Below are 27495 nucleotides of genomic sequence, written 5' to 3'. Positions count from 1 at the left end.
AGCCTCCAAGAACTCAAGAATCAAGGGCGCTTAAGGAACAGTGAGGAGGACAGAGAGGGATCCACCAGAGGAAAGAGCCCATATCCTGGTGCCTCAGACACAGAAAGGAAGGCCACTGGCTTATTTCACCCAAAATTAGTTCCCCTGAGTGGACCCTCACTGAGCCATCTCCCAACCCACACAACGAGCCCCACTGATAAGGACAGAGCCAGCAGAGTGCTTCCTTGGAGCTCTGCTCCCTGGGGAGAAACCTGAGTATTTATGCCATAGAAGTTTCTGTGAATCAGAAGTACCGAGGTTGATGGCATGTGGGGAAGCAGCGCCATTTCCCATTTTCTGAGCCATAAAATTGGGCTTGAAAGAGCCCCGGTGTATCCCTTACCTCACTGAACTCTCCCACCACCCTTCTATGTGGTCAGTGAGTCTGTCAGAGACCATTGACAGAAGAGGAAGCTGACATCCCTGGAGGCCAAGTGGCCACGCTGATGCAGACACATGGATGGTCAAGAGTCAAACCCAGACCCGAGTCAATGCTGGTGCTTCCCTGTCTGTACATATGTCTTTGACTACTGTTAGAATCATGAGGTCTCCAATCCAGTTGCTACAAGACAATGCAGGGTAAGTTCCCCATCTATAATATAGCACCCCCTAGTCTGTATTTGCACCAGGTTAGCTGTTGTGTAGAAGAGCATCCAATGGCCGTGTGGTTTGTTACATAACCTTCAAGCTTTGGCTACTGTCACTTCACATCTTCTTGGCTTTATCACTTCATATCTAATGATTGGAGCTTCCCCAGGACTGGCAGTTTGGCCATTTGTCTAAGGCTGGTGACTTTTGTTGGCTACAGGCCCCATTCACAGGGCCACAGATAGTGTTGTCCTGTCATAATGGCGAAGGGTCAGCACTCTTAATGGAATTGTTGAACCCAGACAGACTAGGTGGGCTAGGCCAGAATGAGTGAAGAGAGTTATACGATCTCATCACCTTTACTGGAAATTCAATACCAGAGAACGTGTTTAGCTATCTCTGGTGGTTCACGACTCATCCCCATGGTTTCCTGGTCTGGCCATTCCCAGGCCATGTGGGATTGTTTGGCCAAACTGGGGCTTGCTTAAAGGTTAGAGCCCGGTATCAGGCTCCCTGCTCAATGGGAAACCTGCTTCTCCCTCTCTCTCTGCCTGCTGCTCCCCCTGCTTGTGCTTTCTTTCACTCTATCTCTTGAATAAATTTTTTTAAAAACCTTTTTTTTAAAGATTTTATTTATTCATGAGAGGCACAGAGAGAAAGCCAGAGACGTAGGCAAGAGGGAGAAGCAGGCTCCTTGTGGGGTGCCCGATATGGGACTCGATCCCAGGACCCCAGGACCGTGACCTGAGCCAAAGGCAGACACTCAATCACTGAACTACCCATGTGCTCCGTAAATAAAATCTTTTAAAGAAAATTATAAAATACACTTAAGGAAATTTCCAATGAAGTTTTAAATTTTGCCGTAAGTCTTAATTTTAAAGGATTTTCATTATTATTATTTTGATATATTTTGAAATATTAAAGACCAGATTTTTCAAAAAAAGATTTTATTTATTTATTTATTCCTGAGAGACACAGAGAGACAGAGAGAGAGAGAGGCAGGCAGAGACACAGGGCAGAGGGAGAAGCAGGCTCCATGCAGGAGCCCGAGGTACGACTCGATCCTGGGACTCCAGGATCATACCCTGGGCCGAAGGCAGGCTCTAACTGCTGAGCCACCCAGGCATCCCTAAAGAACAGATTTTATGAAAAAACTTAGGGACCATGATTTGCTAGTGACCTAAGCACAATGTCTCTTCACAGCAGAATGGGTCCCAACCTCACTCTGCTCAGAAGTCAGCCCCCTGCAAACTGCTTCCTGGTGGATGCAGACACACTTTTTATCTGTTTATTCTTAACATATTCCATATACCTGAGTTGTGTCCTCAGTTTCTCATCGCAAGGCTCCAAGGATATACTGGTGTGTTCAGAGGGCACCAAGATGATCATAGACTTGATCTTGTCAATACCACTTTTGATATCTCTTTAGCAATGTAAAAAGCAAAACCCATATTGTATGTTCAACTTATTTCATCCATGCAGTTTATATAGATTACTAACTGAAGAGAGCCTCAGAACCAATGAGTTTGAACAATCTTACCTTAGGATAGGAAGGGGGACAGAATCAATTAAAACTCGTGAGTGGACTTCGGGGGTCTTACAAATCACTTCATCTCAGGGTCATTCTGGAGCATGTGGATGTCAGAAAAATGTCCAGACAAGGAATCTTCTTAAAACAAACAGAAGAGGGGAGCCTGGATTGGCTCAGTCCTAGAGCATGCAACTCTTGATCTCAGGATACGTAAGTTCGAGCCCCACGTTGGGTGTAGAGGTTGCTTAACACAAACAGAAGAAACTGATTGTGAGAACCACACTGGAGGTTTTAGTAAGAAAAGGTGGTAGATGGTTTGGGGTTGTAGGCAAAGCAGCTGAAGGGGAAGGAGACACTCCAGGCAGCCTGGGAGCCCCGGCTGGCTTGTCCCAAGGAGCTCCTCCCTGCAAGCCTGAGCCGGACATTTGCTTTCCATGCATTCACGCATGTAAACGTCACACCGTTCCTGGAAGGAGGGGATCATTGCCTCCATTACACAGACACAGAAACTGAGGCCGAGATGAGGAGCCCAAGGTCACACAGTCAGTAAATGGGGATTTAAACCCAGTGTCTGCCCGCAGAGCTTTCTCCTTGGCTGGTTTGGCCAGGCGGCTTGTCACGGCCCGTGTGGGAAGGAGAGAAGTGGGCACCGTAAGACCGCAGGCCTGACCACGTTGCCTTGGTGACGGTAGGACTAGAGTAGGAGGTGGTTCGTATACTGAATAAAGCTCTCTTTTTTTGTTTTTGGTGCCAGCTGGTGCTGCATCTGCCTCACGCCTGCTTCTGTAGGCCCAGAGCTGGTCCCAGGCCATTTCCCCACTTGGAGAGACCCGAGGAGATAACTGCCCCGAATATTCCCCGGCTTTGATGCATCTCCACACACTTCTACCATCACAGGTGTACCGCTGGCTGGTGGCCACCACCCTACAGTGGCAATAGTTGAAGAGCCAACAATCTTCCATTCAAATATCTGTCCTGCTTTCTTTCTATATTTGAAAAGCTTTCATTATTAATTGGAATATTCTTATTTAAAGCAGGAATGTCAGTACTTTCCCATTTGGAAGATTAGTTCTCCTCATTTCATTTCAGTTTTTGGTTTCATGATATTGGGTTTTTGGGGAAACTTCCAGAGATTGAACATAATTGAACAACGCATTTTCCACCGAGGACCCAGCAAAATAGTTCACACAAGTCTACAAACGCTGTGAGGTCAGCCCCCCACCGTGTCCTGTGACTGTGGGGAGCTGGATTGGGGCTTAGAAATGGCAGATGTTGTGTGAGAGTACTGTGTGGGACCAACTGGCAGGGCGCTAGCCCAAAACTCATGATCACCCCAATGTCAGAAATGGGACCATGAACTGGAGTATGGACTGGTGCTCTGAAGGCCCAAGTTCATGTGAAATCTAGCCACGTTGGGCTTCCTGTGTCAAAAGCAGCATAACAGCAGTCAGGGCATGAGCTTGGGTTTTAGACATTTATTCACTCTTTGACCTTTGCGTGCTACTTAGTCTAATTAACCCGTTTCTCCATCTGTACAATGGGGGTAACAGTACCTTCCATGGTGGGCTTTTGTGACAGTGAATGTCGGTGTGTAAAACATTCATGTGCTGATCCTGTTGCACCCGTTACTACTCAGAAAATCTCCCGTGTAACTCTGGACGTTTCAGTCTTGTATACGTTACAGCTACAAAAGGCCTTAATTTCCTTCCATCTTTGTTCTTTCCCCATGACAGAAAAAGTCACCTAGGTTATCCATCGGTGCTTACCTCTGAGTCTTAGTTTCCTTGGGTTAGATAGAAAAGCTCTTCAGAATGTCTTTTTCTCATATAAGCTACTCGGAACCAACTATTAAATATAAACTTAGAAGCCTCGATTTTCTATAGACTTAGGTTTTTATCATCCTAAAATTAGACTTTGGAGGGAGAGGCTCAGGGTTACTTATCAGAGGGCGTAATGAAAGTGTTGAGTATGATTTATGACTTCTTCGGAGCTTGGTTCATTTCAATGGACATCATGTACGGTACAGGGATATTGGACAGAAGACTGGTCCATCAAATTTTAACATAAGCTAATTTTAAGAGGCCTCTGCCAAGCCATTATGTGAGGATGATTTTTTAATTGAGGACTATTTTAGTTAGAGATGGTCCCAGAGACCGTTAAATTCGGTCTAGAACACTTTCTTTCCTGTTTTGTTTTTGGGCCTTGGGCCAGTCTAACTCACAGGAATCCAAAAACTAAATTTATCCTCGTTTGTCAGGACTAACGTGCTAAGTGGCTGCCTCAGGCTTCCATGAGTTAGCTGCTGCCCTCTTGGAGATTTCTGCTAAATTCATTCAATCCAATGAAGAAGCCAAAATCCGAATGTTCTAAGAGTAGAGCACACCTCGCTCATTTCCCCTGAGACTGCATCCCTGCCCCTTTCCTCTGGGGCCACCACTGGCCCTAGGGCATTCTCTGCCCTGCTGACTGAGAATACTGGTCCAGAGGCAAAATTCACCAGCCAGGGACACCTGGATGGCTCAGTGGTTGAGGGTCTGCCTTTGGCTCAAGTCGTGATCCTGGGGGCCTGGGATCGAGTCCCACATCGGGCTCCCTGTGGAGCACCTGCTTCTCCCTCTGCCTGTGTCTCTGCCTCTCTCTGTGTGTGTCTCCTGAATAAATAAATAAAATCTTTTTTAAAAAGTTTCACCAACTAGCCCCACGTTCGCTTTGTCCATACTATTCTCTGCCAATCAATCCCTAGAGTTTGCCTTTCCTTTTCATCTGGTTAACCGTGCCCCTTTGAGAGCCCCCTCTGTACATGCGAGCTAAGGATGAGAGAAGGAGCTGGATCCCCTTAATCACTCCCGAGGAGACCCCCGCTGCATTAACAGGAAACTGGTGTGTGAGGGCATCGGTTTTCTGTATTAGAATCAGAGACTTATTGATTTTTAGGGGATCTTAAAGCTCACCTCTTGTTTCTTCCTAAGGAAGAAGATGCTAAGCAGAAGTCAGGCCAAGCCCAGACTCCAGGTTGGCTGACTTGTCTAGGTGTGTGGGGCACTGTGTGTGTGTGTGTGTGTGTGTGTGTGTGTGTGTGTGTATGTATAGATAAAGACAACTGTTACTAGTGTTTTCATAAGGCTTTCTTTGCTTCCAGTACTTTTTCTATACTTGATTTTAAAGTTGTGATTATTATTTATATATGTGTGTATATATATAGATATGTGTGATTTGGGGCCCTTTAGCTCATAAATATCGTTTTGGAAATATCTTCATTTTACTACAAACCTATTAGAGTGATACTTATTCAATCGTGTGGGTTTCCCATAATTCACTTCATTGTTTCCTCATGTTAGAAATGTAAGCAGTTTCTAATTTTAGGTGCTTAGAAATAATGCTTGCTGAGTATCTTCGTGCAGAGAGAATTTTCTAAAAGTTAATTTTGTCCTTAAGAGAGTTTTCTCAGAAGCTGGGTTCCGAGATTGAGTGGTGTGAAGATGTTTAAGTCCGTCAAAAAAGCCTGAGTGGTTGTTCTCACACTGAAGCTGGGAGTCCCCCATGACCTCATCTCTTTGATAATGGAGTCTTATTATTTTAGTTTGGAAGGTAAAAAAAAAATCGAATTTTGTTTGTTTGCTTAGTATTTCCATTTCTTTTCTCTCCTTTCTGCGTTGTGACCTCTTCTAGTGTTTGGAGTTAAAAGAGCCCAAATAAGGGATCCCTGGGTGGCTCAGCAGTTTAGTGCCTGCATACCTGCCTTCGGCCCACAGCATAATCCTGAAGTTTTGGGATCGAGTCCCAAATCGGGCTCCCTGCATGGAGCCTGCTTCTCTCTCTGCCTCTGTCTCTCTGTATCTCTCATGAATGGATGAATGGAATCTTTAAAAATAAATTAAAAAAAAAATAAAATAAAAATAAATAAATAAATAAATAAATGAGCCCAAATAAGGGGTTGTTTTGATTTCGATGATGATACTAAGTTGGTACTGGGCATTTTTTTTAGCAGTTCCCACTTGGACTGATTTCTTTGGGAGAAAGTTTTGCTTCTTCTAAAACCCTGACCTGGGGATCCCTGGGTGGCGCAGCGGTTTGGCGCCTGCCTTTGGCCCAGGGCACGATCCGGGAGATCCGGGATCGAATCCCACGTCGGGCTCCCGGTGCATGGAGCCTGCTTCTCCCTCTGCCTGTGTCTCTGCCTCTCTCTCTCTCACTGTGTGCCTATCATGAATAAATAAAAATTAAAAAAAATAAAAAATAAAAAGTAAAACCCTGACCTGGTTCAGTGCTGTAAAGGTAAACGTAACAAACAAGCCAAGCCTTTAGAAACAAGCTAGTGGGGTACCTGGGTGGCTCAGTGGTTGAGCGTCTGCCTTCGGCTCAGGTCGTGATCCTGGGGTCCTGGGATCAAATCCCACATTGCGTTCCCCCCTCCCCCAGGGAGCCTGCTTCTCCCTCTGCCTCTCTCTCTGTGTCTCTCATGAATAAATAAATTATAAATCTGAAAGAAAGAAAGAAAGAAAGAAGAAAGAAAGAAAGAAAGAAAGGAAGGAAGGAAGGAAGGAAGGAAGGAAGGAAGGAAGGAAGGAAGGAAGGAAGGAAGAAAGAAAGAAAGAAAGAAAGAAAGAAAGAAAGAAAGAAAGAAAGAAAGAAAGAAAGAAAGAATCTAGCAAAGGAGCTAATCCCATTTCTCTCTTCCTGAGGGTGTCTGGAGTTCCTGCTTGTTTAATAGTTCCAGAATATTGACTAAGGCCGAATATGTAAGTCTTAATTAACGAAGGTTCTCCTGTTTGTTAGCCTAATTGAATGCTGTACGTGGAAGCTCTCCGGGTCTATTTAGAGGAGGAGGCCGTTTGAATTCTCTCGTGGGGACATTCCGAGCTTTCTTTATTTGCTTATGTTTCCACTGGCGGAGGCTGGGCAGCATATGGTGCCATCTGCTTGACCACACAGAGCCCGCTTCAGGACTCCCGGGAGCCGGGCCGGGCTGCTGTGTGCACGGCTGCTCCTGGGGTCCACTGGCTCCCAGGCTAGAGACGCGGCGTGGGGGTGGCCCTCTGCTGCCTGGCACCCTCTCTTCCTCGGGGGTCCACCCCTTCATCCTCATGCTGGGAACGATTATTCCATAGGTTAGAAGGCAAAAAATACGTGAGCTTCTGTGGCCGCATCGTTTCCCCTTTCTGAGTCACTCGTGGAAAAGGGGAGGTTAGAACGAAAACAAATGGGGGAGGCAATGTCTTAACAGGCTTGAAGGTAAATGAAAGGAAATGTCAGGCTCTAGATGGGGGGCGAGAAGGCAAACCGAGTAGGGTTTCTGGCTCACTGCTTCCCCAGAAATGCCAAAGTCAGAGAGCTGAGCTGCTTCCCTTTGCCTCTTGATTTTCCTGCAAGGATACAAACGTGCTCCCATTATCTGGGTGCTCCCATGATCTGGGTGCTCCCCGCGCTCCGGGTATTCTGCTGAGTGTTTCAAATGCTTTTTCATACTTGATCCGCACAGCAACCTCATGTTGAAGGCGCTGCTCCGGTTTCACGGACAAGGAAGTGACTTCCGTAGCTGTCAAGTGGCTGAGCGTGGAGCCAGAGCTGCCTGACTCGAGAGGTCCCCTTAGGCTTTCCTGGTCTCTAACTCTGGTGCTGTATCACCCCTCCAAAGCCCTGGTGCTTGCCTGCAAGGCGGCCTCTGGGGCCTCCACGTTGCAGAATTTCTCTAGGCCCTTGCTCAGGGGCTGGATTATCCCCTTTGTGCTCACCTGACAGGGGGTGCCAGCCCTCCGGTCCCTTCTCATCAAGCCTGCGAGCAGCATCCGTGTTCTCCAGCAGCCACCTGGGGGTTTCTCACCTCCATCGTGGGACCGCACCCAACCGCACGGCCCACCGGGAACCGTGCATCCCCTCCTCTTCCCGGGAAGGGGGCGATCTCATTCTCATTATAGAAAAAGAATAATAGAACAGGGGAGAAAAAAGAAACCACCATATTTCATCCACCAAAAATTAGCCACTATTAATAGATGGCTAGATGATCTAGAAATAGATGGAGATGTGAGTGATATAAATATGCACATTATTATTTTACACATCGGAATCCTGCTTCTTTGCTAGCATTTTTCACTCAGTGTGTTCTAATATTCTTCAAAGGCCTGTACGAGCTGGTTTAATGGCCCTGTTATCCAGCTGGTTCATGGTCATTCGGCATCTTCTATGTGTGTAACCCCTAGGTCTCTCCCATCCTTGTATGGACAACCTTTTAGGTTCTGGTGGTACATAAGGAGACTCTTCCCATTGAATAAGAAGCCCCCTCCAATATTAATGACAGCTTTTCAAATAGCTGTGAACCAATTTAACAGACTCACGGGCGATAATGTGTCCTCAAGGACTGCCAGAGACTTTGTCAAATGATGAGCTAAATTCAAAATCTACTCAACATTAGTAGCTGGGAAATAAAGGTAATTTGGAGTAACCTATTCTCCTTGAACCTATTACAATTCCTGGTGACAGGAGCTTTTCGTCTATATTTAAAATGCTGGTTCAGTAATTTTCAGGTGATGTATATTGAGCTCATGGGTCAGACTCGACCTTCTGAAAAATTCAAATGATGTGTACAGATTGGGTTTTCTGGCATTTTTCCTGTGCTCTATGCTTTCTCTTTACAACATCTTCATACATGCAATTCTTCCTTATATGTCACTCTCGTTCAGTGGATTGTGATTGGTCTGGGCTTCGGTATCTGCCAAGACCCCTGTGTCTGTTCTCACCCTCAGCCAGCTCGTGTTTCAGCCCCAGTCATGTCACTTCTTCCCTCTGTCCTCTCCTCAAACATGACCTGTATTGGTCACTTGCAGCTGGATTTCACTGTGTAAACATGCTGAGGGAATGCCCAGCCAGATTTGGCTTGAATTCTGCTCCTCACGTGCCTGGAGTCAGCTTTCTGGGCCTGTGAGTGAGTGGTGCTGGGAAGGGAAGGCAGGGGGGTTAACGGCCACTAGGGAACTCCCGAGGCACAGGCCACTACTCCTCATTGTGTAAGTGACTGGAGCAGACAATGGGCAATAGAAGTTTTTGGTTTTCAGACACCTAGGTCCTTCACTGTTGCTCTTGATGATAAAGAAATATTTTTTGTGGGACGCCTGGGTGGCTCAGCAGTTGAGCGTGTGCCTTCGTTCTGCTCAGGGCATGATCCTGGAGTCCCGGGATCGAGGGCATGATCCTGGAGTCCCGGGATCGAGTCCCACATTGGGCTCCCTGCATGGAGCCTGCTTCTCCCTCTGCTTATATCTCTGCCTCTCTCTCTCTCTGTGTCTCTCATAAATAAATAAAATCTTAAAATTTTTTTTTGTTACAGAAATATGACAGGGCAACAGCTTCACGATTACTTGTTGATTTACAAACTGCATAAATTTGCTCTCATCACCTGAGAAAGAAAATTCTTTGCCATTTCCTTGCTTCACATAAACTACTAGAGTGAGTTTGCTGGAAAGGTTCCCTCCCTAACATTCTAGGTAGTCACAAATCTGAAAGGAAAACAGGCAAAGTATTTTAATATATTTTCACTTTCCCTGCTTTCATCACTAGAAAGATCTTTATACCATGTCTTCTCAGTATGGCACTAAATTTGCTGATTGCCACATTCAAGAAAAAGCTCTTCTTTATTCATTATGGGTAGGGTGGTCCCCCAGACTTTCATCTGGAATAAACTTAAGACACATGATACATATTCACCCACTAGACACCTCTGTAAAAAATTTAGCCTCGGGTCTCTCTTTTACTAATCAGTCCTAAGACTAGGTCAGTAAAATTGCTTAACAGAATCATGGCAATGCTAACCTTGATCTTCAGGCAATTCCTTGGCTAGTCTTGTATTTTGCTCTTGCCCAGACATTCGAGAATTCAGTTTAAGTGAAAGAAAGAAAGAAAGAAAGAAAGAAAGAAAGAAAGAAAGAAAGAAAGAAAGAAAGAAAAGCAGTAGTCTTCTGGGAATTTTGATCCCTCTTTATAGATAAAGAAACTGAGATTCCAAAGAGTTATTTATCTGAAGATACATGACACGAAGAGTTGCAGCAGGACTTCACACCCAGACAGCCGAACCCACATTCAGCCACCGCACCAGTCTAGGAAGGGAATTTGAGGACATGTAGGGCAGAACCAAACCACCCAAAGCCCGCCTGCCTGAGATCCCCTTATGCACCACCAGTATTGCATTAGACCCCTGCTCCATGCAGTACTAGTGAGGGTTTTACTCAGGGACATGGTGGTCCCTTGGCTTTTACAAGGAAAAAGAATCCTACATTTTTTTTGAAATGCCTTACCACTGACTGGGAAGTGAGGAAGGCAGCATTTCATCCTCTGCATTTCCAATGTCAGTTGACTTCCTTTTCTTAGTGTTAAGTCAGCATAGCAAAGGATTTGCCAAATACTCCACAAATACTAGATCCCAGAATCCTAGTGAAGAATCATCCTTCTTCTGGCCAGATTGTACGGAAGCTTTTAGTGGCTAATCTAGGGACAGTGAAGAAAACGCATGAATATTCAACATCATCCAATAACTGCTGCCAAACTGTAAACCAATGTACATCACTCCTCTTTATGTGGCTCCCAGAAGTCAAGTGCATGGAGAGTGGGGTGCCAGCTTAATTAGAGAGAGACTATATTGGAACAGGGTGTGTCCTAAGGAGATGGAGACATCTGTGGGAAATGCTGCCTGAGAAAGGTCAGAATGTGGTGCACCTGTCTTTGCAGAGTCCTGGCTTTGTGCCAGACAGCAGGGCTTCTGGGAGAGTGGGGTGTCTCAGCTAACTCCAGAGAAAGCAGGCTCAGGGTTACTTTTCGTTTCCTCCCATCAGAAATTTATGGAAACCATGTGGAAGTATGGGGTACCTTCCAGATTGTCTAAACAACTGTAAACATTCTGGAAAACACACCTCATGTCTGTTCTCCTGCCCAAGACTATCCTCAAAATCAATCTAGGTGGCATTCTCTGCTCTGAGCATAGCTTGTGATTCTGAACTTCACCGAAGGCTGCACTGTTTTTTGCGTTTGGGGTCATCTCTGGGCTGCTCTGCACAAGCCCAACAGGGCACCCCCAGCTCACACCCCAGGACCAAAGCAACCCAAGCAGGTGCGTGAGAGAGAACTTAGGATAAGACTGAGTGCTATGATTAGTTATCAGCTGTGACGACCGTAAGCAAATCACCCAGCCTGTGAGTCATCTCAGTTTCTTATTCTGAAAAATGGGATAATAATAATACTCATCTCATTAGACTCATGAGAGGCCTAAAATGGTATAATAGATATGAAATGACTATACAGATTCGTTGCTGTTCTGAATAAAGATTGTAATGAAGTCTTGGGTTTCTCAGCTATCACCGGTAGAGGAAGCTTGCAGTGAAAGTCTGCCTCCAGGAGCACCAGTCTGCTGTGCATGGCTGCCCCAGCTGAATTTATTTTTCCCATCACAGTATTTGAGCCTCCTGCCTTTACACTTTTCTTCCATGGCTTTATTTGCCCCACCATTAAGTCATATCATTATGCCATTTTGGGGTTGAAGACTGACTACCAGCCTTTGAGTCTGGTTGCTATGGATGTTTTGAGTTTCTTTCTGACTTTAGAGAGTGTGTGTGTGCATGTGTGCGTGCACACATCACCAGGGGTGTGATGGTGGTGGTTCTTTTGCCTTCATAGTTGCTTATTCGTATTTACTTATATCCCAAAGCTCATCCCTTGTCCACTTTCATTGAATTGTTCCATAAATATATATATTTTAAATCAAGCTCCAACTCTGTGCAATTGCCGGGGAGAAAATGATGATTTTCAAGGTAGTCGTGTACTTGGAAGAAGTGACAGGGTAGTCGAGGAAGGCAAATGATTGAACGAATACCAGCAGAGGGTACTACATGGCACTGAGTACAGGTGCTTTGGGAAGTAGAGCCCAAGCCAGGGATGTCCTTGATCTCACGCAGGCCAGGCTTGCCAGAAGAGAGGTCATCGGAGCAGGATCTAGAGGATGAGATGTGGAGTGGGGAGGTTGAGTGTTCAGGCAGAGATGGGAGCAGGAGGGAAGGCCCAGAAACAGCTTCTGCTGTGAGCCCCAGAGAGGGGAGCTGGCACAGTGGCTGAGCACGAGGACTCGAGCCAGCTCAGCCACCTCAGAGCTGTAGAAGCTGTGGAATCCCGGCCTAGTTGCTTGACCTCTCAGGACCTTGGGCTCCTCCTCTGTGATACTAGTCCTACCTTGGAGGGAGTTAGGACCATGAAAGAAACTATTAATTTTAAAGGGTTGAACCTGTGCCATAAGTCAGCACTATGCAAATGCTGAATAAAAATAAATCAGCTCATGCACAATGTGTTTAATCTTAAGAGTATATTTTTAAGAGTTGTGTTTTTTTTTTCCCTGATTCTAAAAGCACATATGATCTTTGGTAACACGTAACATTGGTTTGTGTTTTTAGACACTTTCCTGGGTGCCGGACTGTTTTCTCCTCTGGAAGTATTCTCCTGCGAGTATTTATTTGTTTGAATAAAAGCAACCACACACCATGGACCTCGTCGGGTTGCTGAAGTCCCAATTCCTGTGCCATCTCGTCTTCTGTTACGTGTTTATCGCCTCGGGGCTAATAATAAACACCATTCAGCTCTTCACTCTCCTTCTCTGGCCAATTAACAAGCAGCTCTTCAGAAAGATCAACTGCCGACTATCTTACTGTGTCTCCAGCCGTAAGAGTTTTTGCGTATTCTCTCTATTTGCATCCTCACTGGTGCGGGGCGGGGGGGAGAAATAGGACTTCAAGGGGCTCCCTGGGCTTGCACTGTGTCCTTAGCTGCTTTTTGTTCTTTTCTCTTAATTTGTTTTTTTTTTTTCGTTTATAGCAGATTAAAAAAATTTTTTTTTACATTTTTTAAGTTTAAAGTTAATTTGCCAACATACAGTATAACATCCAGTGCTCATCCCATCAAGTGCCCTCCTCAGTGCCCATCACCCAGTTACTCCATCCCCCACCCACCCACCCCCTTCTGCAATCCTTTGTTTGTTTCCCAGAGTTAGAAGTCTTTCATGGTTTGTTTTAGGTTTGAAATGGCTGTTTTGTCCACACTCTTAAAAAAAATATATTTTTTGGATGGGTAATGTCAGTAGCACACAATTCGTTTCAACAGGCATGGTAGGGTATCTCGTGGAAAGTAAACGGGCATTCTGGCTCTGTTTCTGCAGTTTTCTTCCTCTGGAGCCATCAGCATTAATGATTTCTTAGTTACCCTTATGGAAATAGCATATATATGTGTGTATCTGTATGATGCTTCTGCGAGGGAATATATCTGTATGTTTGGCTCTTATGTGTGGACATGAATGCAGGTGAGTCTCTGTGTACATGTCTAGATGCATAATACATACTCATATGTTTTAAAATGAAATGACAGTATGATATGCTGCTCTCTTTCTTGCATCTTTTCTTTAGCTTTTTATTTTCAGATATTATAGATGTACGTAGGGATTGTAAGAAGTAATGCAGAGAGCCCCCATATACTCTTCAGCCAGTTTTCCCCAGTGGCAGGGAGCCTCTTGTATTAGTATAGTGTAATATCACAACAAGAAAACCAACGCTGACACAATCCACCAGTCTTGTTTATTTAGATTTTTCCAGTTTTACATACACGGATTTGTGTGTTTGTGTGTGTGTGTTTGATTATACTAGACTATTTTAAACGTGACTATTTCCACTGGCCTGAATTTCAAAACTGAAATGAAAAGGGATAAATCAAAATATTGGGAATGCCTCGAGATGAGTCTTATTGTGGATTGACCTTTAATCTGTACCTATTCTCAACAGTAGAGAATGCAGTATATCATTACCAATTATATATATGGGTGTGAATATATTTAAAAGTACGAGCTCTTCCAAATCAAGCAATTTAAAAATCTCAGCTCTGTTAGATTATGCCGAGTCCAAAATTATTGGTATCTCTCTGAAACCCTTTAAATGAAGCAATCAAATTTGAATTTGAATCACAACAATAAAGCTGCATACAATTATCCAAATGGATTACTACTGATCTAATCAGTTATTTTTTAAACCCTAAAATACTAACTTGAGAGAAAAAAAAATGATAAAAACATCTTTATTCATGATTTCTTTCCCCAGCTCAAGACTTGCATATATGTCCGATACTATTTCTAATATGGTGTCAGTGCTACACCAACTATGTCTTTTTTTTTTAAGATTTTGTATTTATTAATTTGAGAGAGAGAGAGAGAGACAGAGAGAGCACAAGCAGTGGGAGAGGCAGAGGGAGGGGGGGAAATGGACACCTCCCTGAGCAGAGAGCCTAACATGGGGCTTGATCCCAGGACCCTGAGATCATGACCTGAGCTGAAGGCAGACATCCAACCATCTGAGCCACCAGGCACCCCTCCACTCTGTCTTATATTAGTGTGTTTTACCCAAATATATCTTGAAAATATTCCTAAGATCATAAAGCCAATTTATAACTGAAAAAAAAATCTGTCATTCATGTGTCTATAGCATATTGGATGCAGTACCATTCAATGCAATAGTAGGTAATGCAAGATTCCTTGTCATACATTTTAATCTCACACTGGTCTGTGGTACTTAGGCATCTAGAAAAGGGATGACTTGTCAGAGCAGGGCAGAGCTAGTAGGAGATGGCCTGAGCCTGAATTGGAGCTGTTTGAAGAGAGAAGAATTTGCATAATCAAGGGAAGGTCTTGATTGTCAGAGATTTACCTTATGATTTTACATGTCTTTTTGTACTCTAGTAATAGGTATCTACTTAAACAAAATCTAAATTAAACAAAGCAATGCTGATTGCACTTTTCATTGGAACCCATATTTATATGATTCGCATAAACCTATGAGATTCCAAAGCCTGTCAGTTTGCAATTTGAAATCATGTCTGTTTGCCCTGTCATAACCCTTAACTGAGTTTCAAGCAGCTGGTTCAGAATTGGGTTTCTCATTTGGAGTCAAGAAGTAAGAGGTAGAATTTGAGATGTGCGTTCCTAACAGTACCATATTTTGCTTGTCGTAGGTAAATGAAGACGTACCGAGGTTATGGCAGGAAAATGTCAAATTCTTCTGAGGGTGCTTTAGCCTACTTGTTTCTGGGGGAAATTAAGATGGGTAACAAATTCGGAAAGCAAAATGGATTTTTACCCGTCACACACCGATTAAGTTATTCTAGAATAATTCCAAATGAAATTCAGGAACTAACCATCCACGACCACTGGCATTTGCCCGCTCGGGGCACACAGAAGGACGGGAGGGCTCAGGGAAAGGCAGTGCATCCATCCGTGTGCAGCTCGGTCAGGTACATGCACACTGTTCTGGGCCTACAGTCCCAGAGGGGAGCTTCCACGGGCTGTCATCTGAGCAGAAACAGAGCTGTTTTATACATGTGCATAGAGAAGGGAAGGAGCAGTCCTGGCTCCTAGGAAAAGAGCCTGTGGTAGCAGGGGCAGGGGAGCATGATGCAGCCTGGGCCCTGCTTGTGGGCACCTCATTGTGGTGAGTCCGGTACAAATTTGGGGCTCCTCCCTTTCCCAGGTTCTCCATCCCTGGTACCCTAGCATGTGCTGCAGAGCAAAACTGTTCTCCTTCTCTTTCTAATTTATTTATTTGAGAGAGAGGGTGAGAGAGAGACAGAGAGAAAGAGAGAGACAGAGAGAGAGAGCATGAGTAAGGGGGAGAGGTAGAGGGAGAAGCAGACTCCTCGCTGAGCAGGGAGCCCAGTACCGGACTCGATCCCAAGACCTTGAGATCATGACCTGAGCCCAAGGCAGATGCTTCACCGACTGAGCCACCCAGGCACCCTCTCTTCTTTCTCCTTTCACTTGCTCTCTACAATTGGTAGATTTTCTTACCCCCTCCCCATCCCTGAGCGCCTCACAGCAACAGCAGAGGACCTGAAACAGACAGACTGTTGGCCATTGATGGTCACAGGCGACAGGTCATGGGCTCCTCCGCACCTTGGAGGAGGAGATGGTCAGGCTCCTTCTGTGGCCTTCACCCTCCTCCTCTTCTCTCCCAGTTGAGATGAAAACTGTGTGTGGGGTTTAATTGTGTCTTCTGGCATATGAATCACTGTAAAGTTTAGAAAATCAGCCAGAACCATCACTTGGTGCTGATACTTCAAGAAAAAAGGGAGAATAAGTTATTTCCTGGAGATTCAGATCCCCCTCTCTCCTGTTCACTTTTTTACTAATAGAGCTCTGTCATCATCCCCTTCTCTTTAAACGTTTGTTAAGAGCTCGGTGTTGTATCAGGTAGATCCAAAGGAGCCAGCAGCCCTGGTGTGGTGAAGCCCACGTGCAAAAGGCTACAGGTGAATGACAGGTAGAGACAAAATGCAACCAAGAACACACTGTTGCCCCCAAGATGCACGGCACAGAGAGCTTCATTCTGGGGGCCAGGACCCACATCAGGAATAGCAATTGGAAAGCGTATTTAATCTGGGTGGCTGGGTTTGGGATGATTGTTTTACTCTACTTTTGCCTGGATTTGTAGGCAGGAAAGGCCAAGACAGGAGGACGGATGAGTGAGGTCAGAGAGGGTGGAGCCAGCTCTGCAAGGGGTGGAGCAGGAAGAAAGTAACAGGAAGCGGCCAAGGAGTGGAATTGAAATTACCTTTCCTTCCCACAGGATGTGCCTTTTAATATCTAGGGAAAGGTGGCCAAGGCTAGCTGGCTTGTTTTTCTTCCCCTCTGACACTGCAGGTTAAAAAACCCCCAAAAAAACCAGAAAGATGAAAAGAACCTATTAGTGATAGAGTTTTTTAGAAGGGGGTGGGGTGTCGGGGAGGATTACAGGTGATCTGAATGATCTAGCAAGACAAGGACTGCTGGTAGCAGGAAACAAAATGGAGACACCCCTCCCCCTCCCTGCCCCTTGCCCCCCCTCCGGCCCTGGTGCCTTGCTGCCAAATCCCCTGCTGCTGCTAACTAGTTCTGTCTGGTTGGGCCTCCCCATCTAATTCCACCGGACTATGATACTCATGGCATGTGATACTCAATGTCGGTCCGATGCACAGCTCCAGGGGCCAGGCCACATGGGGGCCAGGGGCAGGCAGCATTTGGACTCCCAAACGGCAAAAGAAGACACCCTGGCTTCCTGCTTACCACCTACCTCTTCTTTCTTCCCATTATGGCAGTTAACTACTTGGATAGGTAACTTCAAATCAAGGAGTAGTTTGAATAAAGGAGATGGGAGAGGGGAATTGTCCAAGATTCCAAGATTCTTCTAATAACAGCTTTAGATTTTTTTTGTTTTTACACATGGGGAGATGTTTCCTCCTGCCTTACCACCCCTGCTGCTCCAGGGGTCTTGGTTATCAGCCACTTTATTAGTAGCAGGCAGTAGTTGAGCATGAAGAGAGAAGCAAACTCTTGATCCCCACCTACAACACCACACATGTGTCCTACCTTGAAAGAGATGTTAGTTTTCCTGCTATAATAATAATGCACATTTGCAATGGACTCCAGGACATATAAGTCACTTTAGAGTTGTGAGCTGAGAAGCTGGGCTCAGCTGTATGGTGAGCTTGGCAGAAATCAGTGTGTGTTCCTCTCTGGAAGGATCAGGGCTCCGTGTCTTGTCAGAACAGCCTCAATGAAGGGACATGCATGCAGGTGGGATAGAAGCTCCGAGATGCCTAAGGAACTGTGCATCCCAAGGCATTGAATTCCAGGGACAAGGTGAAATTGAAGACCATGTTGACAGGGAGGCAGCTCCATCCCCCTGAGAGAAAGCAGATTCTTCACCCAGCCAGCACGTGTAAGACCACGATCCATCAAAAAAGGGGTCGCTGTAACCTTTTCCAACATGACCTTGGGGAGAAAAAAATGTCCTGTTACCTTGGCAGCAGGCTTGATCCATCTCTCTTCCCAGCCTGATTAATGGCAGGGCTGCTTTTCTCATCTCAGTCCAACTGATTTTTCACTCCCTTCAGTTGTAAATAGGTTTGACTCCTTCACTTGCCACAAGTTTCTCCTCCAGGACATCATGAAGGGTCTTTGTAAGGTAATCCCAAAGCCCCTAGTCCTGACCCTTCTCCTGCTGTCTTGGCTCCTGCTGAAATGTGGGTCCTGGGAGGACCTGCCAATACCTCTGCTGGGAGCCATGACCCGAAATCTGGGTGTTGTCATCAGAGGTCTTTCACTGCATCCCTAACAGGTGCCTGGTGGCAAGTGCCTCCCTGGAGGGTACAGGTAACTGGCTATAGTTGACATAAGCAGAGAAGCCTAAAGTTGGTGCTCTCTCCTTTGTCACAGCTTTGTGATCAGATGGTGGCTTTGATGAATAGGGTGAAGGATTGTGAAGACTCACGACAAGTACCTCAGCACTGCTCTAAGGCTAGTTTTGCCTGTGGGTTATAATTCTAACCCAAAGGCAAAGCCTAGCTCCCCGAACAGAGCAGGGGCACCCAAATTTCACTACTGGGACCCCTTCCTCTCCTGACTGTCTCCTGCTGGCACCTTTTGCTTCCCCTGAAGTGTGTCGCCCCCATCCCCCCAGCTTTAACAAGAAATGCTGCTGGGTTCACCTGGAGTCACCCTCTGGATGGCCTGACCTGGGAGATTTCACAATGTCCACAGTGATGTTTAGTGAGTGCTTTCAGGAATGGGCAAAAGACTTCTCTCTCCTCATTTCTATTTCTAAGGAGCATACCTCCTTGTCAACCCAGGCGATGACAACAGAATCCAGACTGGATCCATGAGAGAAGGATCAAACAACAGAGGTCCTATGCTAAGGAGTTTTTTTCCCCCCTGGCAATGTATTCAACAAGTATATTGCACCTACCATATGCAGGGCAGAGAGGTTCAGCTATGTGCCCCGGGTAACACAGATGGTGGAGGAGCTGTGATGAAATCCAGGAGGACTAAGTGCAGGGCTACCAGGCATGGCCTTGGGGTTGAGGAACCTGTCTCCTGAGCTGAGGCCAACTGTCTGACTGGTGACCACAGTAAGTGACATTCCCCAAGGCTATGGAGAAAGGAAGAGAGAAATACAATCCTAATAGGAAGTTATTTTCATTTCTTTTTCTTCTTTTTTTTTTTTTTTAAGATTTTATTTATTCAAGAGAGACACACAGAGAGAGGCAGAGACATAGGCAGAGGGAGGAGCAGGCTCCCTATAGGGAGCCCGATGTGGGACTCGATCCCAGGACCCTAGAATCATGACCTGAGCCGAAGGCAGATGCTCAACCGCTGAGCCACCCAGGTGCCCCCTTATTCCCATTTCTAATCATCGCAATCACTGCAGTCTGTGGTGTTTACTACATATTAGGCATCATGCTAAATATTTTATATCCATTATGTTGTTTAAGCCCATAATCACTCTGAACAGGCAATTCCCCACATTGGGGCTCAAATTAACTGAGGCTCAGAGAGATCAGGTGATTTGTCTAAGGTCATACAGTTAGTAATTAGGAGAGCTGAGGTCCCCAAGTGAGTTTTCACTACCATATTTTGAAACAAATAAACACAGTACGTGATAAAAGTTTTTATTTCAACACCCATGGCTAATGTCAAGCAAGCATCTGCTAGGATCAACCCTGGACATGTTAATTCACTGTCTCAGCCCCAGGTGACCCAGCAGGGTGCCTGTCATGCTCAGCCAGTGTTCTTCCACAAATAAGCATTTGACTTCATTCTGGGGGCCTGACACATCGCCAAGAATGAAGGGGGTTCAGCAGCTGCCCTCAGAGGGATCCAGTCTCAGGGGGGAAGAAGACATGGAACACAAACCATTGTGGAGCACGAGATAAAAGCTAGGATAGAGGTATATGGGGAACACAGAGGAAAGGACAGTCCATTCCCTGAAAGGGTCCCTGTCCTACTAAAACACTGTCACAGGCCATGTGTTCTGGGAGGAGGCGGATTTGCAGTGTATTGGCAGGAAGACGAAAGGTGGTCTAGTCTAGCCTGAGAAAAAAGCATATTTTAACATCACCTAGGGGAAACTGGTTTATTCAGGTCGTCAGGCATCAGAAGGAGAGGGGACCTACCAAATGTCATCAAGACCGTCCTGTGTCCCCAGACTGGAGCCTGACTGGATGAGGCCGCAGCAGTCTCACCAGGCCGGGAGGACAGGAGGACAGGTGTGCAGTGACGACCAGAGCAGGCTCGAAGCCCCTGGCACCCCAGATGAACTCCCAAGGATTCGTCCTTGGGGATTCCAAGCACTGTGAACAGCAGTTTACGTCAGGATTTATTTTTGTCTTGCTCCGAGCGGCATTGTTCAAAATGTGCCTTGAGAAATTGTTAATTTGTTCTTTTTGAAAAATCTGTTCACACATAATTTTTTATAGAAAGATACCCAGCTGGGTCATTATTTCTCTGAACCATGTTACACCCTAGGTATAATATTAAGTAAAAATAGCATGATGCCAAACTGTACAATATAATACCAACCTTATAAATAGACTGGGAGTAGATTTATCAGAGTGCCATTTTTAGGAATTATAATTTGAGATGATTTTTTATTTTATTTTATTTATTTATTCATGAGAGACACAGAGAGAGAAAGAGAGAGAGAGAGAGAGAAGAGACATAGGCAGAGGGAGAGGGAGAAACAGCCTCCATGCAGGGAGTCCGATGTGGGACTCGATCCTGGGGCTCCAGTATCACGCCCTGGGCCGAAGGCTGGGGCTAAACTGCTGAGCCACCCAGGGATTCCCTAATTTGAGATGATTTTTATAATCGCTTTTATATTTTCTGAATATCTTATATTTCATACGATGAGCATATAAAGTGAAAGGAACAAAAACAAGAAAAACCCAAACACCCAAAAGAACTAAATAGAGAATCACCAATGGGAGGGAGTAGTGGGAGTAAATATTAAGTCAGCCCTTTGCAATAAAGGGTGGGTGTGGCAGGAGTCCCGGAGACTGGGGTGTCTGCCTTCCTGGGACCCACATACAGCATAATGAACCCCACTGCAAATAAAGTGACTCAGTAGAAAGGAATCAAGAGGGAAGCATGACCCCAGAGCCATGTACTCCGGTTATGGGTTGAGCTGGGTCCGCCTTCCCAAAAGCTGTGAAGTCCTAAAGCCCAGTGCCTATGAATGTGGCTTTACTTAGAAACAGGGTCTTTGAAGATGCGGTCCGTAGGGTGGGCGCTAATCCACTAAGACTGTGTCCTTGTAAAGGGGACAATGGGACACAGCGACAGATGCATACAGAGCAAAACGATGTGAAGATATGGGAAGAGGACCTGAGGTTGGAAAGATCCGGAGCAGATCCTGTCTGACAGCCTTAGGCCAACCTGCCTCCACGGTGATCTCTGGCTTCTGGCCTCCAGAACTGGGAGACAGTATTTCTGGTTTTAAGCACCCCAGTCTGGGATACTTTGTTAGAGCAGCCCAGGAAAATCCGTACACTTTCCTTTTCTAAGTCTCTCTCCAATTGGGCTTTATTTTACGCTTCACAGTCATGATGGAAGGAAACTGGGGTGCCAGTATGTGTGAATTTTGTGTTTTTTTGCCCTCCTCCTCCTCGCCTGGCTTCTACTCACTCACTGGGGCTTGTTCTTACTGGTAGCACAGGAAACAGAGGTGATGCAGGTGGACTGCCTTGCTCCCATTCATGGACCAATCTCAGGAATCCCTCTTCCTTACCCCTTAAAGTCAGGGACCTCTGATGAGTGAAGTGGGCCGTTCACATGGGACGAGGAGGACAGTGACAAGCGCACCTGGAGGTGGTGGCCCCGCTCGGGCCCAGCCATGACCGGGGTGCAGATCTTCCAAAGTCTGGAGGTAATAGGGGCTTGCACTTTTCTTTCATCCTGTGTGTCTTGTATTTCCAACTGGCGTTTATTTTTATCACTTTAAGTACACCATCCAAGTCCAGAACTGCTTTGGCTAACCACCAAAGCCATCTGCCTGAGAAAAATAGAATTAAATGGTCCTCAAACCTGGGGAAAGGTCTCAGAAGTGTCAGCGAAAGGGAATTGCTTACACATGAGGCAATACTTGGGTCTGTCTTAGTAATAACCTCTCTGGCCATAAAGGGAGCAATCAATCTTTTCTTCCTTCTATTGGCCTTGAATAAAGAAGTCATCGCAAATGAAGTAATCTCAGGGAGGCAGTCTGTTCTGGCTCCCCCACATGCCTGGCTTTTGTATTCTCAAGTATCAAGGACAGTGTCTGCCCAGCTTGGTTCAGATACAATGTCTTCTCCTCCTAATCAGTGTTAGGCTTCTGCACAGCTCATGATGAAACCATTTCATCTCATTTCCTTTTTAAAAAATATTTTATTTATTTATTCATGAGAGACACAGAGAGAGAGAGAGAGGCAGAGACACAGGCAGAGGGAGAAGGAGACTCCATGCAGGGAGCCCGACCCAGGACTCGATATCGGGACTCCAGGATCACACCCTGGGCCGAATGGAGGCCCTCAACCGCTGAGCCACCCAGGCATCTTGAAACCATTTCATTTCCAACGGGGCTTTTACTTTGTTGACTTTTCCCCCTTGTTACAAAATTAGCTCTTTGTACCAGCACCATTTTGTTTATTTAGGAGTAAGAAGTCTTGGGGTTGAGATCTGACCACAGCAGTATGTTATGAGCTCAAGTCATCAAGAAATATTGCGACTATCTGGTTGATACTCCTGGTGATCGGAAGCACGGCAAATATCCAGATGGTCCTATCTTATGTAACAGATTCAGTAAAAGGAGTTTGATAGGCAACACTGGACTTTTTAAAAGTTTTTAAAAGTAATGTCGCTATGTTAGAGCATGCTGTGTTTAACTTGAGTAAATATATGTTTTATTTAAACATATATTATAAATATATGTCTTAAATATATGTTTGGGTATGTGTGTGTGCATGTATGTTTTACGCACAGTAGAGGGATATATATATATATATGTATATATATATACATTTTTTAAAGATTTTATTTATTTATTTATGAGAGACACAGAGAGAGAAGCAGATACACAGACAGAGGGAGAAAGAAGCAGGATCTCCGCAAGTGAGCCTTATGCGGGACTTGACCCCAGACTGGGATCACACCCTGAGCCGAAGGCAGATGCCCAACTGCTGAGCCACCCAGGTGTCCCTATATATATATATTACATATAATTATATATGCATACAATCTTTTGTACAAGAAATCACTTTATATTTTACATAGGGAGCAAATTTCAAATAGGGGTAGTAAAGAAACCGCAAATTTAGTAATATTCATGTGATACTGAATTGTATAAGCAGATGCTCACCTTGGAGCAAGGTGTCTTAGCTGTCGATGTGGTTTATAAATAAATTAATCTTCAGCCAGGGTTCCCATTTGTTTTTGCAAGCATTAAATTTCACTTGTGACTTAAGTTACAGCTTTCAAACTAGGTTATAAGTTTGGCTTGGTGTCTCATAACCTGGTAAGACGATGGTGTGTGGTCTCCACAGTGGGGTGGGTACTCCCCAGGAGGTAACCAAGACAAGACAATTATAAGGAATAGAGAGAAGTTTATGTTTCTAATGTATGTTTCTTTTATCATTATACATGGATAAGATAAAAGATACTTAAAATATTTTGTGGATTATATGCAACATAATATTTGCATGTGCTAATGGTGCATATTTAATTTCTTTTACTTAAATAATCAAAAGCATTTGAAGACCACTGCCTTCGCCTATAGGTTTGGGTGCCAGCACTCTGGAAATAGAATTTAAAGTAGCACAGCATTTGAAGCAAGGGAGAAACGGGCTTCATAGACACAAGTTCCAGAGCAAAGGGAAGACTAATGACAAGAAGTATTCCCTAGTTTCTGCTATTTCAGGTCTATCTTTGGTTCAGATGGGAGGTGAGGCATTTTCAGTTTGGGTATCCCTTCTCGGGGTCTATCCTAGGGTTTCAGAAAGGAATTACTATATATTTTTTAAGATTTTTTTTTTTTAATTGGCAAACTGAGAGAGAGAGAGAGAGAGAGAGTGAGCGAGCCCAAGCAGGGGGAACATGGAGCAGAGGGAGAGGGAGAAGCAGATTCCCTGCTGAGCATGGAGCCCGATGCGGGGCTCCACCCCAGGATCCTGGGATCACGACCTGAGCCAAAGGCAGACTTAACCAACTGAGCCACCCAGGTGGGTGGCTTTATTTCCTTCAGAAAGGAATTAAAAGTATTTCCCCACTTCCACATTTTGTCTTGAAGAAAAAGAATCTTAAAAATGCCTTGGTGTTTTATCCTAATGTTTTAAAGTACACCGGACGCCCCTGTCCATCTCAGTGTACATAGGCCATCCGGCGGAAAGCATTGAGTAGAGTGGATCTCCTCTCACATGCTCAGGCTGCCTTCACAGCCTCCGAGCAGCTGCTTTTGGGTCTATTTATTTGCATGTATTGTGTCTGAGGCCATGGAACAGGGGGATGGGAGGTGACCTGCTCTGGTGTTCTCGGAAGGAAACTATGTTTGGAGCCAGGGTGTCCTGGATTCCTGTGCGCTAGTGTAACCACCTTGGTGACCAGGCCTTTGTTTTTCCACTTGTAAAATGAAGGAAATAAAATGTAACACGCTATAAAAATGTAGGGTGAAGATGCTCTTGCTGTTACTATGCACTTAGTCCGCAGGCGAGGGCCCAGTGGAGTTCAGTGTGTCCTACAGGGAGCTCTGATAACCTAGAATGGTGGAGGAGGACATGGGTGGGATGGAGGAGAAACAAGGCTGGGGGGTGGGGGTGGGGGTAGATGGGGCTAGGAGAGACCCGCCTGGTCGGGGCCATCACTGTGTCAGTACCAGCAAGGCCCTACATGGAGGAGCAACTAGACGTGGCCCATGGCCTAGCAAGGAAGGAGTTGGGCTTGAGGAGAAAGCCACCCCAAACAGGTGCAAAGACCCGTAGTGACGGAGCTGTCTGGGAACAGCCAGGCCGTGCAGGAACCCCTCCTGTGAACTCCGAGGAGCCTGGGAGACCTTCCCTTTCAGGGGAGTGTTTTGCAGGGCATTCTGCAAACCACCTATCTGCATGGAGGAGTTGTTCAGAATCTCTTTCAGCATGAAGAACCTGAGTCCGGAGCTTTTACCCCATAAACAGGGCCACAGGGGGCCTGCCCAGCCCGGGTGCTGAGGAGAGAGTGTTGAAGGCTTTCTGAGGAGGTGGCCTCCAGAGTTTAACAAAAGAATTTAAGGACTTGTGTTAGAAAAAGTAAGGGTGGAAGAGATGAAGAGATGACAGGGGTCCAAGGCGTGTTCACCCGCTGAGGGAGGGGGAGGCTGGCGTCGTATCAGTTAGATGGACGGATGGAAGAACATAACCAATTATGTTTAAAACAACAGGATTAAAAACTATGCTAAGAAAAGTAATGTTTTGACCTGGCCAGAAGGTTAAAAAAGGAGGCCTACTTTGGTGACTGCTTTGCCTGATAATGGCTCCTGGGAGGGAGGTGATGGGCATGGGGAGGGGAGGGTTTCTCCCAGAGATAAGGCCCTCCCCCATCTGCCTCCTCCTCCCCCATAGGTGTGATCTGCCTCCAGGGTGTTGAGGGTGAGCAGCCTGTCAAGTTTGCCTCCCACTGGCAGGGTCTCCGGGAGATAGGGCTTCCAGCTTCACAGTCAGGATGGCCCCAGGCACACTGACAAGTTAACCTCCTTAATTTGGGTCCAAGTGGAGGCATCCAGGCCTTCACCCATCCCCAGAACTGAGAAATGAGCTCATATTCACCGTCTGCTCCTTGTGGGTGATCCTAGGCCAAGGGCAAGAAATATTAGGGTTATGTGCACTCCCAGGCATTAATTTGTTGCTTCACCTGCCTTTTATCATGTGATTTCGCCACTTTTCATTTCAAAAGGAGTATCTTTGAACAGACACTCTAATGTGACATTTTAGTTTGAAAGTCCTCTGAGCAAAAAGCACGGCCAATTGTCCTGGGTTTTGTAAACACGGCCTTCAGTGTGTATGGTTCAGCCAGTAGTCCTTTCTCAGTGGAAATAAAGGAGCTCTGTAAATTCAACAAGAATTTTTTTTAGTGTGAGATTTTTGTTTCCAGGGTGAATGTGTCTGGCTGACATTGCATTTGGAGGTCATTTTCATGTGTTCTTTTTTTTTTTTTTTTTTTAAGATTTTATTTATTCATGAGAGACACACAGAGAGAGAGGCAGAGACATAGGCAGAGGGAGAAGCAGGCTCCCTCCGGGGAACCTGATGTGGGACTCGACCCCAGGACCCCGGGATCATGACCTGAGCTGAAGGCAGATAGATGCTCCACCACTGAGCCACCCAGGCATCCCTCATCCTATTCTCGTAATCATTTAGGAAGGCTTGACTGGATTGGACAATTCCTGGCTGAGATGTGCAAGTGGAAAGCAATCTTTCATGTCTTTTGCATCAAAATAATGTGTGTGATGTTTATGATTGCTTTCTTGGAACAAAAGAGGGGAATACCACATTCAAAGAATTAGGCAGTGCCTTCCAGCAAAGGCACTGGCCAGGTACACAGTACAGGCCAACCGTTAGTGTGTGCGAAGGAACTGACGTCTTAATCTGGCACCTCTGTCTCCTTCCTGCCATTTGTGAAGCCCATGCTGGCTCTTTCCTGCAAATCCTAGAAAGATGAGTCACTCTCTTCCCTGGGATTCCCTGGCACTTGTCTCCCTCTCTTGACCTACCTTATTGCTGTTGGGAACATGAACTCCCTTGGGGGCAGTGGTGTCTGATTGGGGGATCATCCCCATGAGGCCAGCAGCCGGCACCCTCCTGGCACAGAGCAAGAGTCCTCTCTGTGACGGTCGTGTGGATAAGTCAAGGGAGCACCCCAGGCCTGGAGTGAGCCACAGCGCACATGGAGCACCACCCCGCTTGGCCTTGGAGATACATTTGTGTAACATCCAGGCGTGGGTGATTAGAAGACCCAGATGGACTCATTGCTTTTCACTGTTTGGAAGTCATAATTCTGGAAAGAGCCCAAACCTGTCCATTGAGCACTAATGTCGTTTAGCCATGAAAGTAAGTGTTAACACACGGGACCATGTGTGTTAACACAAAGACCATGTTATTCATTCCCAAGTAATATATGCAAGAGACCTAAGTATTGTAGGATTTCAGTTACTCTAGTCTGGACTAGCTGGGGAAGGCTCTAGAAAGGATGACATCAGCCAAATGTCAGAGAGCAAGAACGTGGATGAGCAGAGAGACAGATGGTATGCATGCGGGGACTCTCAGCTGCGTGGGGCTGAAGCCCAGCTAGCCGAAGCACCAGACCGGACTTTATTAGCTCATGACACCGAACTAGGGAGGGTGGCTAGTACCAGCATCCACCGGCCACAGGAGCTAGGATGCTGGCCGACTTAGCCCTCTTAGCTCCTCTGGGCTGGCGGCCCTTTCTTTGCAGGTGGGTTTTCTTCACCCAGCACAACTGC

The 27495-nt window shown here is 45.8% G+C and overlaps 1 protein-coding gene across 4 annotated transcripts in view; it reads left to right on the top strand.

Moving 5' to 3' along the window:
- Positions 1-27495, top strand: part of AGPAT4 (1-acylglycerol-3-phosphate O-acyltransferase 4) — a 128324-nt gene that overhangs the window by 25252 nt on the left and 75577 nt on the right. For 3 of the 4 annotated variants that reach the window (XM_038526507.1, XM_038526506.1, XM_038526505.1), the window contains exon 2: positions 12583-12847. The exons of the other annotated variant lie outside the window; for it this stretch is intronic. In XM_038526507.1, the coding sequence (XP_038382435.1) occupies positions 12670-12847 (178 nt within the window). In that variant the 5' untranslated portion in view covers positions 12583-12669. The remainder of the gene's footprint in view (positions 1-12582; positions 12848-27495) is intronic. 4 annotated transcript variants of the gene reach the window in all.

The sequence above is a fragment of the Canis lupus genome, chromosome 1 (genome assembly GCF_011100685.1).
Source record: "Canis lupus familiaris isolate Mischka breed German Shepherd chromosome 1, alternate assembly UU_Cfam_GSD_1.0, whole genome shotgun sequence".
NCBI classification, from domain to species: Eukaryota; Metazoa; Chordata; class Mammalia; order Carnivora; family Canidae; genus Canis; species Canis lupus.
The sequence above is the reverse complement of the archived record's forward strand: the minus strand, read 5'-3'. Positions and strand labels throughout refer to the sequence as shown.